At 42.6% G+C, this 16,916-nt stretch overlaps 2 protein-coding genes across 6 annotated transcripts in view; one reads left to right on the top strand and one right to left on the bottom strand.

Annotated features, from left to right (window-relative positions):
• Positions 1-8,336, bottom strand: part of URB2 (URB2 ribosome biogenesis homolog) — a 38,570-nt gene extending 30,234 nt beyond the window's left edge. Inside the window, exons 1-2 of one of the 2 annotated variants that reach the window (XM_075531798.1) lie at positions 8,184-8,336; positions 1,811-1,949 (exon numbers count right to left, since the gene is read on the bottom strand). In XM_075531798.1, the coding sequence (XP_075387913.1) occupies positions 1,811-1,936 (126 nt within the window). In that variant the 5' untranslated portion in view covers positions 1,937-1,949; positions 8,184-8,336. The remainder of the gene's footprint in view (positions 1-1,810; positions 1,950-8,183) is intronic. The other variant, XM_075531806.1, reaches the window with a different exon arrangement.
• A 103-nt stretch (positions 8,337-8,439) lies between these two features.
• TAF5L (TATA-box binding protein associated factor 5 like) overlaps positions 8,440-16,916 on the top strand; it is a 36,131-nt gene continuing 27,654 nt past the window's right edge. For 3 of the 4 annotated variants that reach the window (XM_075531837.1, XM_075531812.1, XM_075531819.1), the window contains exon 1: positions 8,440-8,648. The gene's annotated coding sequence lies outside the window, so the exon portion shown is untranslated. Of the gene's footprint in view, positions 8,649-12,596; positions 12,681-16,916 lie in introns of all 4 variants that reach the window. The other variant, XM_075531828.1, reaches the window with a different exon arrangement.

Genomic DNA, 16,916 nt, shown 5'->3' with positions numbered 1-16,916 from the left:
TTACACTGTCCACTGTCTCCCTTCACACACATTTCTGTTATTTGTTCCCTTCGGGGGTGGGGGTGGGGGGGAGCTACACATCCAATCTTGTGATGGGTTCCCTCTTTCTCCCCTTCCCCTCCCCAGCCATACCCCCACCCTCATTTTATGGCTACACCCACTACTGTGCCTGAGGGGTTATCTGTCCTGAATTCCATTTGTAGAGAGCGCCTGAGTGTTCCTCAGTCTAACCAGACTTGTAAGGTGGAAAGTCTCGTGTTTACTCCCTCCACGCGCTGGCGGTTTCAAACCGCTGCCCTTGTGGTTGGCAGCCCAGCACGTAACCACGACGCCACCAGGACTTCTTATCATATTACAGTATAAAATGTTTTGATATCTTAAATGTTTATTATGAAAGAATCAATAATAGCGTGGGAGAAATGCTTTAGTTTTAACTTTACTGGAGTAACAAGTAATGTTCAGGTAAAATTCTACAAAATCTTATCCCCCTTCTCTCAAGTTACTCTAAGTTTCAAAAACAGCCAATTGCTCAGAATGGCCACAGAATGAGTCACAAACCTAAATTAAAAAAAAATTTTTAAGTTGCCATAGAGGCAATTCCAACTCATGGGGGCCCATGTGTGCCTAATTAGAACTGAACTCCATGAACTGTCAATGGATGACTTGGGGGGAATTAGATGACCAGGCCTTTTTTTTTTTTAAAGACACTTTTGGGTAGATTCGAACATCCAACCTTTTGAGTTAGCAGTCAAGTGTGTTGATTGTTAGCACTACCAAGAGACCAAGCTCCTGGCTTGTGTTCTACCTTTTCCATGTCATCTATACGCAACCTCTTAGTCTATCTACCTTGCCTAAAAAAAGAGATAGTTTATGCCAAATAATGTGGAAGGGCTTTATGAAAAACAGTAGCATCTATATGTAGTTTCTAATATTGTGATGTTTATTTATTCATAAAGCACTGTAAAAAGTCATAAAGGCTCAATTTATGCTCTCCAAATCTGTAATAATATTACACATCAGGACAGGTACTACAAAGAAAAATAAATAAATAAAACTCTCAGGACATCCATGGTGGGGCCTTGATTAAACAGTCTGCTATTAACTTCCCCTTTGGGCTTATCATTATGAAGCACTTACAAGGTGATCCTCACACTGCCAAGGTGATTCTACGTTTAGAAAATGCTAAATATGATAGTTGACTAGATACTGTACCTCCTCAGCATTTAACATTGGTAATCTATCTTTGATGCGTTTTGTTCTGGCTTCTTTAACATAAGTATGTGAGTTTCTTTTACCCCAATCTCATGAGTTCATTGACATGGTGTTGCTAGTGCAATCACAATAATCTTTGGCCAAATAAAACTTGAGAAACATTAAACAAGGGTAAGTTATTTCTGGTAGCTACTACTCTATAATCTAACTTCCAATTTACCATATTCCATATGTTTTTAACAAAGCCTTACTTTGGGTTTATAAACAAATAGCACTTCCTACCAACTTTTAGAATCTAACTTCTAAAACCTAATTCCCAATTTGCTCACTAGTGCATATAGTTAATTTGTAATGTATTATTTCCCAACAAAAAAGAAATGCTCTCTAAAGTTTTGTAACAGAAAAGCTTGGTCAATGAAATACCTGACTCTTTATTTCCACTAGCATCACTTTTACCTTCCAACAAGGTTTCTTCCCTCAACCTTTTCTTTAATCATTTTCTCCCATTAAATGTCCATGTGCAATTTATACATATGCTAACTGCTCTAGGTTTTTTAAATGTTTCAAAAAATACATATATGTTTCTTTTTAAACTTACTTGTTCTTTATTTGGAAGAAAGCACTGATGTGAAATCCAAGCGAAGTGAGCGAGTTTTAATTTATCTTCCCAGGAAGTTGTCTTGCTTTTAAGCTTAAGGGAAATGCCAGAATAAACAGCAGCCATTACGATATTTTACCTGCAATTAAAAACAATGGGACTACAGTTAGTTACCAGAAGGAAATAATAAAGAGAGCAGAAACAACAAAAAAAGGAAACAAAATTGTACTCCGATAAATTTGAAAACCTAGAGGAAATGAAGAAATATACGTGCTCTTTAAAGATTTTTTTTTTCAAATTAGGAAACAAAAAGAATCAGTAGGAGCTAAATCAGGACTATAAGATTGAAATCTAGAGGGTGTTAACAAACCTAGGGACAAGGGAACAAGTGATCTAAAATTGATGATGAGGAGGGCGTAGGAGGCCTGGTAGGGCTTCATCAAGGGCGATGTAACCAAGAGGAATTACTGAAACCCGAATGAACGCTAAACATGACAGTGGGTGTGTTAGTCTGGGTAGACTAGAGAAACAAATTCATAAACACGCATATGTATATAAGGGAGAGGTTTATATACAAGAGCAATTGAACATTGAGAAAACATCCCAACCTAGCCCAGTCCAAGGCCATAAGTCTGATATTAGCCCATATGTCCGATACCAATCTATAAAGTCCTCTTCAGACTCACGAAACACATGCAATGAAGCCAAATGCAGGATAATCACAAGCCAGTGGGTAGAAAGTCTTTGGATCCAGTGACATTGCAAGCATTTCAGTGCTGGCAGGGGTCTCTCTGTGGTTTCTCCAGCTTCCAAGGTCTGGTTGCGTTCATGTGGCTTGTCTTCTGCAATGTCTCCCAGGGAGTAGCAGAGAGAGAGAGGTGTCTTCCGCCTCCAAGGAAGAAGTACCAGATTTCCCAGAATTCTCAGAGAAGGCAATGCCCACACAGAAGTCTCATTGGCTATCTCTGGATTGACAGTTTAGACTCCACCCCTACACTCTTAATCCTTAAATTGACACCAGATTAGGTGACTACCACAGTGGGACTAAAGGAAAGTAAAAAGAAACAGAAGAAAGAACTAGGAGGCAAAGGACATTTATAGAGGTCTAAATACAGGCATGTACATCTGTAAATATATTTATATATAACGACAGGGAAATAGATCTATGTACATATATTTATAGGTGTAGTATTAAGGTAGCAGATGGACATTGGGCCTCCACTTGAGTACTCCCTCAGTGCAAGAACACTTTGTTCTCAAACCCGGCATTCCATGATGTTCACCTTCCAGCCACGATCACTGAAGACAAAATGGGTGCAAAAGCAAATGTGGTAAAGAAAGCTGATGGTGCCCAGCTACTAAAGATACAGTATCTGGGGTCTTAAAAGCTTGAAGATAAACAAGCAGCCATCTAGCTGGGAAGCAACAAAGTCCACATGGAAGAAGTATACCAGTCTGTGTGATCATGAGGTGTTGATGGGATCAGGTATCAGGCATTAAAACCCCCAAAATTCATATCAATGTGAATGAGGGGGAGTACAGAGTGGAGACCCAAAGCCCATCTGTAGACAATTGGACATCCCCTTACAGAAGGGTCACAAGGAAGAGATGAGCCAGTCAGGGTACAGCATAGCACCGATGAAACATACATCTTTCCTCTAGTTCTTTAATTCTTCCTCCTCCACCCACGATCATAACCCCAATTCTACCTTACAAATCCAGCTAGACCAGAGCATGTACATAGGTTCAGATAAGAGCTGGAAACACAAGGAATCCAGGACAGATAAACTCCTCAGGACCAATATTGAGAGTAGCGATACCAGGAGGGTAAGGGGAAAGTGCGGGGAGAAAAGGGTAACGGATCACAATGATCTACATATAACCCCCTCCCAAGGGGACAGACAAGAGAAAAGTGGGTGAAGGGAGTGCAGTGTAAGACATGACAAAATAATAATAATAATAATTTATAAATTACCAAGGGTTCATGAGGTGGGAGACGGAGGGAGGAAGGGAGGGGGAAAATGAGTTAAGTAGAAAGAAATGTTTTGAAAACAATGATGGCAACATATGTACAAATGTGCTTGACACAATGGATGGATGGATGGATTGTGATTATGAGCTGTATGAGCCCCCAATAAAATGATTAAAAAATAGAAAAGAAAAAAGATTGATGCCTAATAATTTCTCATCAGAGCTCTTGCAAATTGCCTTTGTTTACTTAATATGAGGAATAAAGAGGATACTGCCAGGATAGAGAAGTACTCTATGCGAAGCTTTCCTAAGCACTTTTATGCTAATGATTTGGCTAACTTTCTCAACACATAGTAAGCAGACGTGATCATTCTTTAACCTTGTAGAAAGTCAACAAGCAAAACGCCTTGTGCATCACACAAATCCTGCAGCTGATCTGGACACAACAGTTTCAGAACCCAAAGAGCAGTACGGTAGGCTTGTTTAACTTCAGTATTTCAGTCAGAATTATGTAACTGAACCAATTAAGAGGTCTATGGTGTTGGTTATTGATTCTCTTGTTAAGTATTAGTCCTCCTCAATTAGGGCACAAACCAGAATAAGTTTTCCTTGAAAATTGATCTGCTTTAAAATGGATTGATCCTTGAAAATTGAGCTGCTTCAAGCTTCATCTTTATTGTCTTCATTGCCCCTTCTTAAAATGAGTTACCCATTTGGAAGCATAAATTTCACTGGGGAAACTCTCCCCACAAACTTTCTGTAAAGCATCAACAGTTACACCATTCTTCCACCCAGGGTTCACCATAAATTTGAGCCTTGTTCTTGCTTTGATTTTTAGCAGAATTCATGTTGCTCTGATAGTTCTTTTCAATTGATGTTTTATCTTTCTTAGTGATTCAAACTAGATTATTTTCAGCCACGTTAACAAAAAGTTAATATGAGGGGTTTTTTTGGGGGGTCTGGGGGGGAGATTCATGCATAGTTGTTTTTTCCCATAATATGCATTTTCCACATACTTTTTTGAGGACCCCTCATATAACTATATAACCATCATATATGGCAAAGCACATAGATAACAGTTATGGAACCATTCTGGACATATCGAAATACCGTGTATACTCAAGTATAAGCCAAACCGAATATCCACCAAAGCACCTAATTTTACCCCAGAAACTACATAAAAAACGTGCTGAAACACTCGGCTTATACTTGAGTGTATACGGTAAGTAACAAGATAAGTTCACTGAGTTAAAGTGCATTGGACCACAGTCTCGGGACAATTCAGGGCACAAAGTTCAGTAACTTTGCATAGCATATTTCATAAAGATAACATGCTCCATCCTCCTTTGATGAGTAGCATCTGTAAGCAGCCATCAAAGATACAATTGTGGACTGCCCACTGAGCTGGCAACTGCAAGGTCAGGGACTTGAACCCATCAGCCACTCCATAGCAGGAAGATGAGATGATCTGCTCCTGTAGAAATTTCACATCCCAGATATCCAAAACAGCAGTTCTACTCATTCCTAGAAGGTTGCTATGAGTCAGCATCGACTCAATGGCAGTGAGATCTCATATAAAGCAAAGCAGAACGAAGAAAATCAAAGGTTCAAGGAAGAAACTCATCGACAAGACTAACAGCCCACAAGAACCACAGCCTCTTCTAACTTGAGACCAGAAGAACTAGATGGTGCCAGGGTACCACTAGCAACCATTCTGCTCGAGGTCACAATAGAATGGGAGAAAAATGTGAAACAAATTCAAATTCCTAAAAATGTTCAGACCTATTGGATCAATAAATGTTAGGAGACTCCTGAGACTATGTCCTTAAAATACCATTTGAGCTTGGAACTGCAGCTGTTTCTGGAGGTCACCTTTCAGGCAAACAATACACTGGCTAATAAAATAAATAATATCACCCATGAGCAATGTGCTCCCTCACACAATCAACTATAATAGACCAGTCAACATTTATCTAAAAAGAAAGAGGAGAGGGAAAGGAAGTTGGATCAATGGAAATAGAATGGAAACAATGAGAATTGTAAAACTGTAACCAGTGTCATGGAACAATTGTTCAAAGGAAACCCAATGTGCTCTGTAAATTTTCACCTGAAACACAATTTTTAAAAGAACTATATATGGTCAAACTCAATAGGTGCTAGAAAAATGAGCATTATGTACATTAGCTACACAATATGCAAAGGGTAAGTAAAAAGATATTGCTACAAAATCATAGAAATCTTATTTTTTAAATCATTTTATTGGGGGCTCTTACAGCTCTTATAACAATCCATACATCAACTGTATCAAGCACAATCTGTACATATGTTGCCATCATCATTTTCAAAACATTTTCTTTCTACTTGAGCCCTTGGTAGAATATTAAACAAAATATCAAACGGTCAAGCTGATGTTTCTTGGTCTGTAGACTTCTGAAGACATTGCTTCCATCACTCTGATCTTTCCTCAAATTCCACACTCTACTATTTACTGTATACCACATAAAACAGCAGCTTGGGTGTCTTCAAGAGACTCAAATCATGCTCCTTTTATGTGTTCTTTGAGCTTGGGGAATAAAAATAATCAATGACAGTTTGGTTTGGAGCCCTCACTACTGTGGAGAATGAGCAGGTTCATTGTTGTGACAGGAAATTTTCACTTGGTACAACTTTCCTGGCCTTTTTTCTCACCAATGCAGTTTTCAGTTTCCTTAAAACTTCTTTACATGACGCCCCCATTATTGTCCTAAGTCCTTAAAGAAAATCTATCAAGATTATCTCTATAGAGCCCAAAAAAAGTTGCCATGCTTCAAGCTGACCTTTCTGCATTGAATCTAACTAACCCAGCAGATTCTTAAGAAAGCGCTGCTCTGAGTGGACTTTTCTTTTGAAGGCACCGTAACTAGGTTAAGACAAGTGTGTTACTGAGAGAACTTGTCTGCAGCCGTCCACTGAACACAGAGCATGTTTAACGATGTTTAGTTTAGAATAAACCCATGTATGCATGAACTGGAATCTTAGTAGCAATGCCTTCATATATTGCTTTCGATTTTTTTAACACATTAAAACACATAACAAAACTGTTAGGCATAAATCTAATCATAAGATGCCTGAACCCATAAATTTTCTGGTGAAAATTTGAACTAAAGCAGGTAAATGATGAAGTACACACAGAGAGAGATATACAAGTATTCCTGTTGTTGTCGAACCCAAGAGTTTCCCTAGAGATGCATGTTCAAAAACTCACCAGGGCAAAAAGCAGTGTTCCAACTACTTGTGGAAAGGCATTTGTCAAATACAGTTTTTGATTTTTTTAAAAAATTAAGTTTCTGCATGTCTTCAAAAATACACTATGTATCATGCATTAGTACTAGTTCCATTAAGCAGGTCACAGATAAATAAGCAGTAAGTGGAAGTTTTCTGCTTGTGAAAAAGAAAAATACTAACCTAATCCCAATAGATATATTGTTATTTCAGTTACTACAGTAACTTCCCAATATAAACTCATTTATGGAAATAAATTTACATGCACACACTGCTTCCAAAGGGACTCAATAAAATATATTAAAATGAAACTGTAAAAGCAAGCATACCCATCATCACCAATTATAAAACTGACATAAACTTAGTTTGAGATCCTTAAATAACTTTAAAAAGGGAAATATAACAAGTGAAATAATTTCATTGTATAAAAGTATATGACTGTGCAAGAAATTCTTCATACCCAATTATCATATATAAAAAGCAGTACAACACAAAAACACATAAATATTGCACTCTTATAAATCTAAGTCTGGGAGGGGAAAGAGGAGCTGATACCAAGGATTCGAATTGAAAGAAAATGTTTTGGAAATGATGATGGCAACCTATGTACAAATGTGTTCGATATAATTGATGTATGAATTGTAATAAGAGCTGTAAGGCCCCCAATAAAATGATTAAAAATAATAAACCTAAGTCTGCTGAACCAAAGTTATTTGGATGGATAGGCAGCATATTTTAAATCTATGGGTTCTGAAGTTTTAAGACCTACCTTCAGAACGTAGTCTCAATAAATATCTATATAATGAATGTGCAGCCGTTGGAAGAACACTAGGTTTGCATAGTATCCTTCACTTTGGCCAAAGTTTCTGAGAACAAGGGCAATCAAATCCTGTCAGTTCCCCTCCTCCCCCAAAATGTTCAGCACCTACAAGCTAGGCTGTCACCACGACAGCTACAAAATATCTAACAAGTGTTAGCTTGTTACAAAACACTCCAGATTCACTCCAGGCCCCTCCGAGCCCCCAACCCTGATGGACTCCACTGAGCTTTAGGGGATCGAGTTAGCACCCATGCAGAGCCTCAGCGGGGATCCGAGAGGACACAATGAAGCAAAACAGCAAGAACCAGAGGCACTACCAACCAGAAGGACGACGTGCAGCAAAGGCCGCCGGCTCCCACTCAGCGTGAAGGTAGGCGGGCCGGCGCTCACCTAGAAGCCGGCTTTGGGGTCCCTAGTCCCGCAGCTCGGCCGGCAACACCACGTGGGGGCCCGGCCCGGAGCTGCTTCCGCCCAGGGTGGCAGCGCGGGGGCGGGGCGTCGGGCACGCCAGGCATTGCGAGCCGAGCGCCGAGGCGCCTCGCTCATTGGCGGAGACGGTTGCGCGTTGAGGGCCGATCGGCCCTGCCCCGCCGGCCCGCTCCATGTCAGTCAGTCATGGAGCGGCCGCCAGAAGCCGCCGCACTGACGGCGCGGAGCGGGGCGCGGGGGCCCGGTTGAGCCAGCCCTGGTAAAGAGGACCTGTCGCAGAGACAACGGAGACGGAAGCAGCCCGATCCCAGAGACGGCGGCGGAGGCCGGAGGAGCCGGAGCCGCCTGGGATGTTCAGTGAGTGCGGGACGCGCGGGCTGGCGAGACGGGGAGAGCGCGCGGGCGGGCGGTGTCCCGGGCCGGCGCCGTGAGGCCTACGCGGGGCGCGCCGCCTGCCGCCCGCCGTCCGCCGCCCGACGCGTGGGGGTGGGGAGGCGCGGCGCGGCCCGGCGGCACCTCGCGCAGACCGGGAGCCTGCACCCTGCCCGCCGCCCTCCAGCCCGGCCGCCGCCGCCGGCCTTCTGGCGGAGGCGCTCGGTGCTCTAGCAGCCGGGTGGCTCCTGCGGGTTTTCTTCGCGGGCCCGGGCAAGGTGATGCGAGGCAGCTACGGGAAAGGGTTCCGAGCGCTGGACAGCAAGGCATGCAGCACCGCATCTGAGAGTCCAGATCCAGATTCCTTTCCGAGGGAAAACGACCTGTCTTTGGAGCAAACTCAGGAAGAAACTTAGCACATGGTAACTGCGCGTGGATGCATGTGGCGCCCACCTCCTGCGCGTGTCACCGTCGATTTCGAGTTAGGCTACTGAGCCGAAAGCCTGCCTTCTAGGCAATCTGACTCATGACAGCTCGATCAAATGTGTGCGTTTAGAAGACAGTCGTACTTTATCACCTCCTACTCGCCAGTTTCCGAGGCTTTTGAAAATATATTAGATCAGACGGTGTGAAATGAGTTGATGGTTAGAAATAGTGGTGTCATAGAGTTAGCGGAAGTGGAGTACAGAAGCTTTTATGCAATGCTGTCGGTCGGGAAAGTGTCCTTATAATCGAGACCTCACGATTTGTATTGTTCTGGGATCTAAAAGTGAATCTGCCAATCCTGTTGAGCGTTCCTTTTAAATTACCTAAACCCTGACCTTGCCAATTGAAACCTGGGGATGCAAACTCCCTCCGAAAAGCCCTGGGGCACTGTGTGAAGTGTAAGGGCGGAGTTTGTCTCTGGTTAAAGGATACTAGTTTGCACCTGAGGGTGGGGGCGGGGAGGGGGCGCGTGAAGCCTCCAGGGCCTTGGTCAAAGCCCTGCTTGAAAGTGGAGTATAAAGGAAAGTTTGTTTATTTAAGGGTTAAGTGCATCCAGCTTTGTCTTTAACCGGTAAGAAGCTGGTAACAAAATAGAGCTAGAGTTGAAACCATGTAACCTTCCTGGGCCTTAGTTTTTTGTTCCATGCAGTCAGAGTAGAAGGGCCACCATAGGATTTTCTAGACAGTAGTCTCTATGAGAACAGATGGCCACTCTTCTCTCCCATGGAGCCCCTGGGCTTTCGAACTATTGACTCTTCTGTAAGCAGCAGAGTACTGAACAGTTTTGCCACAAGGCTCTTTAATGGCCTCAGTTTACTCATCTGCAAAATGGAGTCATACCTGATAATTTAATAATACCTGTAAACTTTTTAAAAGATTAAATTATATATGGGATATATACCTGACACATAAGAGACTCTGTAAATATATATATGTATATATATATATATATATATAGTTAGATACTGTCAAATAGATTCTGACTCTTCTCCACCCATGCATAACAGAATGCATCACTGCCCATCTTGTACCATTCGTCACGTTGAGGAGTTTCCTCTTTCTCATTTGCCCTCTATTTTTTCAAGCATGATGACTTTTTCCAGAGAATTTGGTAGTACTTCCAAGAAGCATCTGTTATTTCTTCTGATCTTCCATCATATATTTAATATTCTTTTACAATACCATAATTCAAAGGCATCAGCTCTTCGTTAGTCTTCTTTATTCTCGCTTTTGCACGCATGTCAGGTGATTGAAAATACTGTGGCTGTGTCAGACATGCCTTGCTCCTCAAAATGACGTCTATGCTTTTTAACATTTTAAAGAGGTCTTGTGTAACAGATTTGCCCAATGTAACACACTGTTTAATTTTTTTTGTGATTAATACTTTTTTTAAACATTTTATTAGGGACTCATACAACTCTTATCACAATTCATACATATACATACATCAATTGTATAAAGTACATCTGTACATGCTTTGCCCCAATCATTTTCAAAGCATTTGCTCTCCACTTAAGCCCTTTGCATCAAGTCCTCTTTTTCCCCTCCCTTCCCGCTCCCCCCACTGTTTAATTTTTTGACTGCTGCTTTCATGAGCACTGACTGTGGACCCTAAAAAAACGAAATCTTTGGAAAGTTGAATGTTTTCTTTCTTTATCATAATGTTGTCAGCTTTAACTGCAGCAGTCCTTGATTTTCAGCAAGCAAGGCTGTGTCACTGCATACAGCAGGTTGTGAATGAGCCTTCCTCCAATGTTGATGCCATCTTCGTATAGCCCAGCTTCTCAGATTATTTGTTCAGCAAAATGCCTTCTGGGTTCCTTATAGGCTTAAATTGTGTTAAATATACTACATACTAGCTTTGCTTTTTCACATGAATTATAATTTTTCCTGGTTTGAGAACCAATGTTAACCAGAAAATAAAAGGTAGAGGGTACCCTGAGTGTTTGGCCTTTACATCAATAATCAACATAGTGTCTCTTGGAATAGTTTTCCTGCTCCTACCCCTAAATATAGGGCTTATGTGTGTGTTGTGACTGTAAAGCCAGGTAATGGACTTAGATCACTTCTCGGTCACTGCTTCCCACTCCAAACAGTATGTTAGTACCTATAAAGGACATCTGTGGAGGCAGAGAGGGTTTATGGTTTTCGTTCACTTGTTTTACTAGAAGGATACCAGGGAATCAGCTGGCTAGCCAGCGTTATGTAGTGGGCAGTACCAGAATTCAGGTGTCTCCCAATCGTGCACATACCCAACAGCTTTTCAGGTTGTAACTGTTCTAATCACTCTCTCAGTAACTATCTACTGCTCAGTTCCTCCAAGAAGCCCGTGTACAGAATTCTTTGAGCAACAGGTTTCTATAAAGGGGAACAGCTCAAACCTTACAGGAGATTGCCTGTGGTCCAGCACTGCATAGCCTTGGACAACTGCTTTAGACCAAGTCTTTTTATCTGAAAAACAATACCGACATCAAATGACTGCTGTCAGGATTAACGGATATAATCTATGTGTTACTGAGAAAATATGCAAAGGGCCATATCTGACCACCTCAGACTTCTTATTGCCACGAGCCTGGTCCGACGTGCCTCCATCCTTCTTCACCTATTCTGACACCAACCATTCCACTCACTGCACTCTATTTCTATTAAGTTGGGTAATTTGTGGCAGTGGCCACACAGCTCACAGACCATACTCACAGTTTTGAGGGTATATTTGGAAAGGTAACACTTTACCACAAGTCAGAAGCAACAAACACTAAGGTTCTAGTCATTAATCCAGAGCAACAGCTCTCTGCCATGTGGCCCCTTGTCCTCGGCCTCTCTGAGCCAGGAAAACAACCCATGCCTCTGCCTTATGGCTTCACTCTCAGTGCTGCTGCTCTTCAATCTCCTGGTCTCCTTGCCTTGGCCTCTGGACTGGACTGGCTCTTTTGCTTTGTCACATGGTCTCTTTGCTGCCGCCTCTGATCTCAGCCTCCACCAAGAAAGACAGAGATCTCAAACATGCCACCTTAGATGGCCATGGAATTTCTCTGTGTTCCTGCTGCTGAGGTGGCTCTTCCTAGTGGGATGGCTTTTATGGAGCTATGGTTGTCTTTCAGCAGACCATACCCCCAAGGGAACCAAGGATAGTGAGTTGGTTCATGCCCCTACTAAAGCGGAGATTTAATCTTGCCTATGAGCATTCCAGAGAGCTCTGTCAAAGTGAGATTATAACCACAGGCAGAAAGACCAGAATTTATAATCCATCGTCACCTGAAGGAGTGTGGCTGAAGAGACCATAGTCACTGCATCTCAGAACAGCCACTGGCGCACCTAGCCAACAACCATTCAGACTGGAGGAATCAACTCCCCGCCGGCCCCCCTCCCTTCCACCACAAGCCCTGTTGACAGTCACACCTAATCATGTAATCTGTTCATTAGATCTCCCTACCCTCTCTTCCACAGACCTATCGGGAAAAGAGAAACGATTCAGTGGGGGATCCTACATTGTTTCACTTATTTTGAGGCTAAACACACCCATTAAAACTGGTAAGTTAAAAAAAACAACACTTGTACATCATCCACTTCATACATTTATTGCCTCCCGTTTTAGATACACAGTTCCTGAATTGCCCTTCCTATCATCCCAGTACTGAAGAGACAAGCATATTCTTTGTTCTGAAAAATCTTCATTCTCCTAACCACGTTGAGCATCTGCATAAGCAAAATCCAGTCTGAAGCAGATCATCAATCAATCAGTACTACAGCAACGTAGTACATCAATTCAGAGTCAATATCATTCTCTCTACTTGGTTGGGTTCTGTTCAGCTCAGCCCTAGCCACACACTAGGTCAAATGGGCACCATTAGCAAGCTCTGGAGTTCACAGACACCTGCACCTCAGTCCATCTAGCCCAGTGGTTCTCAACCTTCCGAATGCCGTGACCCTTTAATAGTTTCCTCATGTTGTGGGGACCCCCAGCCCTTCAGAACTGCCATTTTGCTACTGTTATGAATCAGGCGGCCCCTGTGAAAGGGTCGTTCAGCCCCCAAAGGGGTCACATCTCACGGGTTGAGAACCGCTGATCTAGCCCCTTCCTTCACATTCTCTCATCAGTCCTAGTGTCCAAGCGGTCGGTCCTGCCCACAGACTTGGTACGCACACAAACTCTTTAAACCTCAGACCAGGCACCCTCCCTCTCTCTTCTTTAGCCCCCATGAGTACCCAGGTCAGTGTGCACTAACGGAGCTTGTCCAAACAGAGCCCCTTGTCCATTGCTGCATCTCCTGCACTTCCACTCCACCAGTGAATCTGGATGACCACCTGGCAGACTGCTTGCTGTCCGAGAAAGGGGTGTTCCTTAATGGACACACTTTTCCAGCCTAGGTCCATCAAAAGCAGTGGTTCTCAGCCTTCCTAATGCCCTGACCCTTTAATAGTTACTCCTGTGGTGCTGAGCCCCCAACCATAACATCATTTTCTTTGCTACTTCATAACTTACTTTTGCTACTGTTATGAATCGGGCAACCCCTGTGAAAGGGTCATTCCACACACACACCCCCCAAAAGGGTCACGACCCACAGGTCAGAACCGCTGATCCAAAGACAAACTATTTGCTCAAAATTCACACTTGATGCTCTTGGTTCTGAGTCTGGTTATTTCCACCTAAACTCCGTATTCCACATTGACTTAAACCAAAAACCTGCTTATTCTGAGCAATTTCTAGCTCCATTTTTAGCAAAATCCAATCGGTACAGGCTGAAATGTGAATTTACAAACTCTCTAATCATCGTTTCCAATATTCATTTCTATTTTACATGTATATCCTTAATAGTAGGTAGAAGAAACTGATATAATCTTAGTAATAGAGGTAAATAATTCTAAATATAGTCCTTTTAAAAACACTTGAGTGTAATATCCTCTCCTCCAGACTTTTCCATTGGTATGCATATGGCCTTGGGTCCATTGCAGGATGTATCCAGCAAACCTAGCTTTCTAGCAGCCGTTTTATTTAAACAGCCTAGATTTTGCTTGCAGGCAACTCCAGAAGTGGACTTTGTCTCCACAGCTGACATTTAATATCCGTTACATTCTTTTCTGCAGTTATAGGTAGGAAAAAAACAAAGAATTAATCTAATAAATTAAATTTCAGTTTTCATGCTCTTTTTCTTTCAACCCTCCCCGCCCCCCCCCCACACACACACACCTGAGTTTGGAGCAATTGCAATGAATTACTTGTCTAACAACAACTAAAGAGTAGCACAGTAGTGTCATATCTGACCTCCTGTAGTGTCACTATTGTCACAAGGCAGAGTTCAGGCATGTATCCCCACTCCATCCTTCTTCACCTCTCACTGCACTCTAGTTCTATTATATTAAGTTGGGTAATTTGTGGCAATGGCCACACAGCTCACAGACCATACTCACAATTTTGAGGGTATATTTGGAAAGGTAACACTTTACCACAAGTCAGAAGCAACAAACACTAAGGTTCTAGTCATTAATCCAGAGCAACAGCTCTCTGCCATGTGGCCCCTTGTCCTCGGCCTCTCTGAGCCAGGAAAGCAACCCATGCCCCTGCTTTATGGCTTCACTCTCAGTGCTGCTGCTCTTCAATCTCCTGGTCTCCTTGCCTTGGCCTCTGGACTGTACTGGCTCTTTTGCTCTGTCATATGGTCTCTTTGCTGCCGCCTCTGATCTCAGCCTCCACCAAGAAAGACAGAGATCGATAGGATTCTTGCTTTGCATTCATCCCGGAGCAGAGTTGCCACAATCCCAGGATAACAGACTCCAAGATGTCGATGCTGGCTGAGTGTCGGAGGAAACAGAGGTGGGCACTGGATCCAAGAAACACAGCATAGAGTAGTGATGATTCCAAGTCTGGCCAGAGGATGCTAGAGAAGATGGGTTGCTCTAAAGGAAAGGGCTTGGGAGCTCAGGAGCAAGGAGCCACAGATCATATTAAGGTTCAAGTGAAAAATCACACCCTGGGGCCTTTAGCGACAATCAGTAATGAAGACAACTAGATTGCTCATCGAGACGACTTTAACCAGCTTCTGGCAGAACTGAGAACGTGTCATGGCCAAGAAGCAACAGACTCCTCAGACAGCAAAGAGAAGAAATCTTTCAGCCTTGAAGAAAAGTCCAAAATTTCAAAAAACCGTGTTCATTATAAGAAATTCACAAGAGGGAAGGATCTCTCATCTCGGAGCATTACAGCTTCATATCTGCCTTGTGACTCCAGAAGAAGAGTTTGTTTTCAGAAACAGCATTTCAGCCCAAATCTTGGTTAGAGACATATTTCAGAAGGTTTGAAGAAACCTTTGATAATTCCGAATTTTGAGAGATTTCTCAAAAACTATCTTCAAGTGTACATTGTTTAAGCCTAACTACAAGCAAGATTTCCCCCCTAAAGGTACCCTCTAAAAAAGTCGTTGCCTCATATTCAAGTCTTTCATATTGCAGGGCACTTTTTCAACTTTATCTTGACCAACAGGGTGTTGTTTGAGAAAGACATACAGGGATACAAAAAAAAAAAACGGATAATTTTTTTAAATTCATCTGTTTGGATGGTTTGACAGCACCTTCCTTGTTTGTTTCTTCACCTCTCTTACTTTGTCAAAACATTGCCCTTTCTTGTGCCTCTTTATTCTCGGAAACAAGAAGTTACAAAGACGAGAGGTCAGGTAAGGTGTGTGGGGCAAGAGAAGCATGCTGGGTTTTGCCAAAAACTGGCACACTGAGATGGCTGCATGAGCAAGTGCACTGTTGTGGTGGTAGAACCAGTCCCCGGGCTGCCACAAATCAGCCTTTGTTGTTACACGCTGTTACGCTGTCTTTTCAGAACCTCTAAATAGAAAGCTTGATTAACAGTCTGATCTGGTGGAACGAACTCCAAATGCACTAGCCCCCTCACATCAAAAAAAAAAATGAGCACCATCTTGTTCTTTTCTTTCACTTGACGAGCTTTTTGGGGGGAGTGAGGTGGCATGGCATCTTCCCCTGGCTTGATTGGTACTTGCTTTTGGAATTGTAAGAGTAGCACCGTGTCTTGTCACCAATGATGACCATGGGAAAACAAGTCAGGGTCACTTTCCACTCGAAGCTCTTTTTCCTGGTCAGTCAGAACCGGAGGCACAAGTTTTGAAGCGACCCTTATCATTCCCAAATCTTCCATTAAAAGTCGCTCCAAGATAGTCCAGGTAACTAACTTCCCCAGCTCTTCCGTGGTCCGTCATCGGTCTTTGAGCACAAGTGCACGCATTTTGTCGACATTTTCCTTCATTGGGGAATTTGACATTTCACCTTTTTTGAAATGAGAAAACCACTTGTACACTTGAGTTTTTCCTATAGCACTATCTACTCCCATAAACATTACAGTCTGAGAAACACAGGGTCAGTTCTACCGGCCCTATAGGGTTGCCATAAGTCAGTATCAACTCGATGGCAATGAGCCTTGAATTTTTTATGTCTCAGAAAGCAAACATTTTGCATGTTACTGTAAACAGCTTTTTAGAGATCATCAAAATTTAAGACAGTAAGTGATGAATGAAAATAATTCTGCTCACCTAAACACAGGTACTGTCGTGGGTTGAGATTTCCAGTGATAGCATCATGTATGTGCTCAAAAAATGCTCTATTTCAAATTATTTGGTAGATCAGATGATGTGCTCTGGAAAGTGATTTCATTGACTACAATGACACTGAAAGACCAGGCCGCTGCACACACAGTTGGCACAAGTGTAATAGAACAAGGAAGGACCCCAGGTGGCACAGCAGTTGTGT

The sequence above is a fragment of the Tenrec ecaudatus genome, chromosome 1 (genome assembly GCF_050624435.1).
Source record: "Tenrec ecaudatus isolate mTenEca1 chromosome 1, mTenEca1.hap1, whole genome shotgun sequence".
NCBI classification, from domain to species: Eukaryota; Metazoa; Chordata; class Mammalia; order Afrosoricida; family Tenrecidae; genus Tenrec; species Tenrec ecaudatus.
This window is presented reverse-complemented; position numbering and strand designations above follow the sequence as displayed.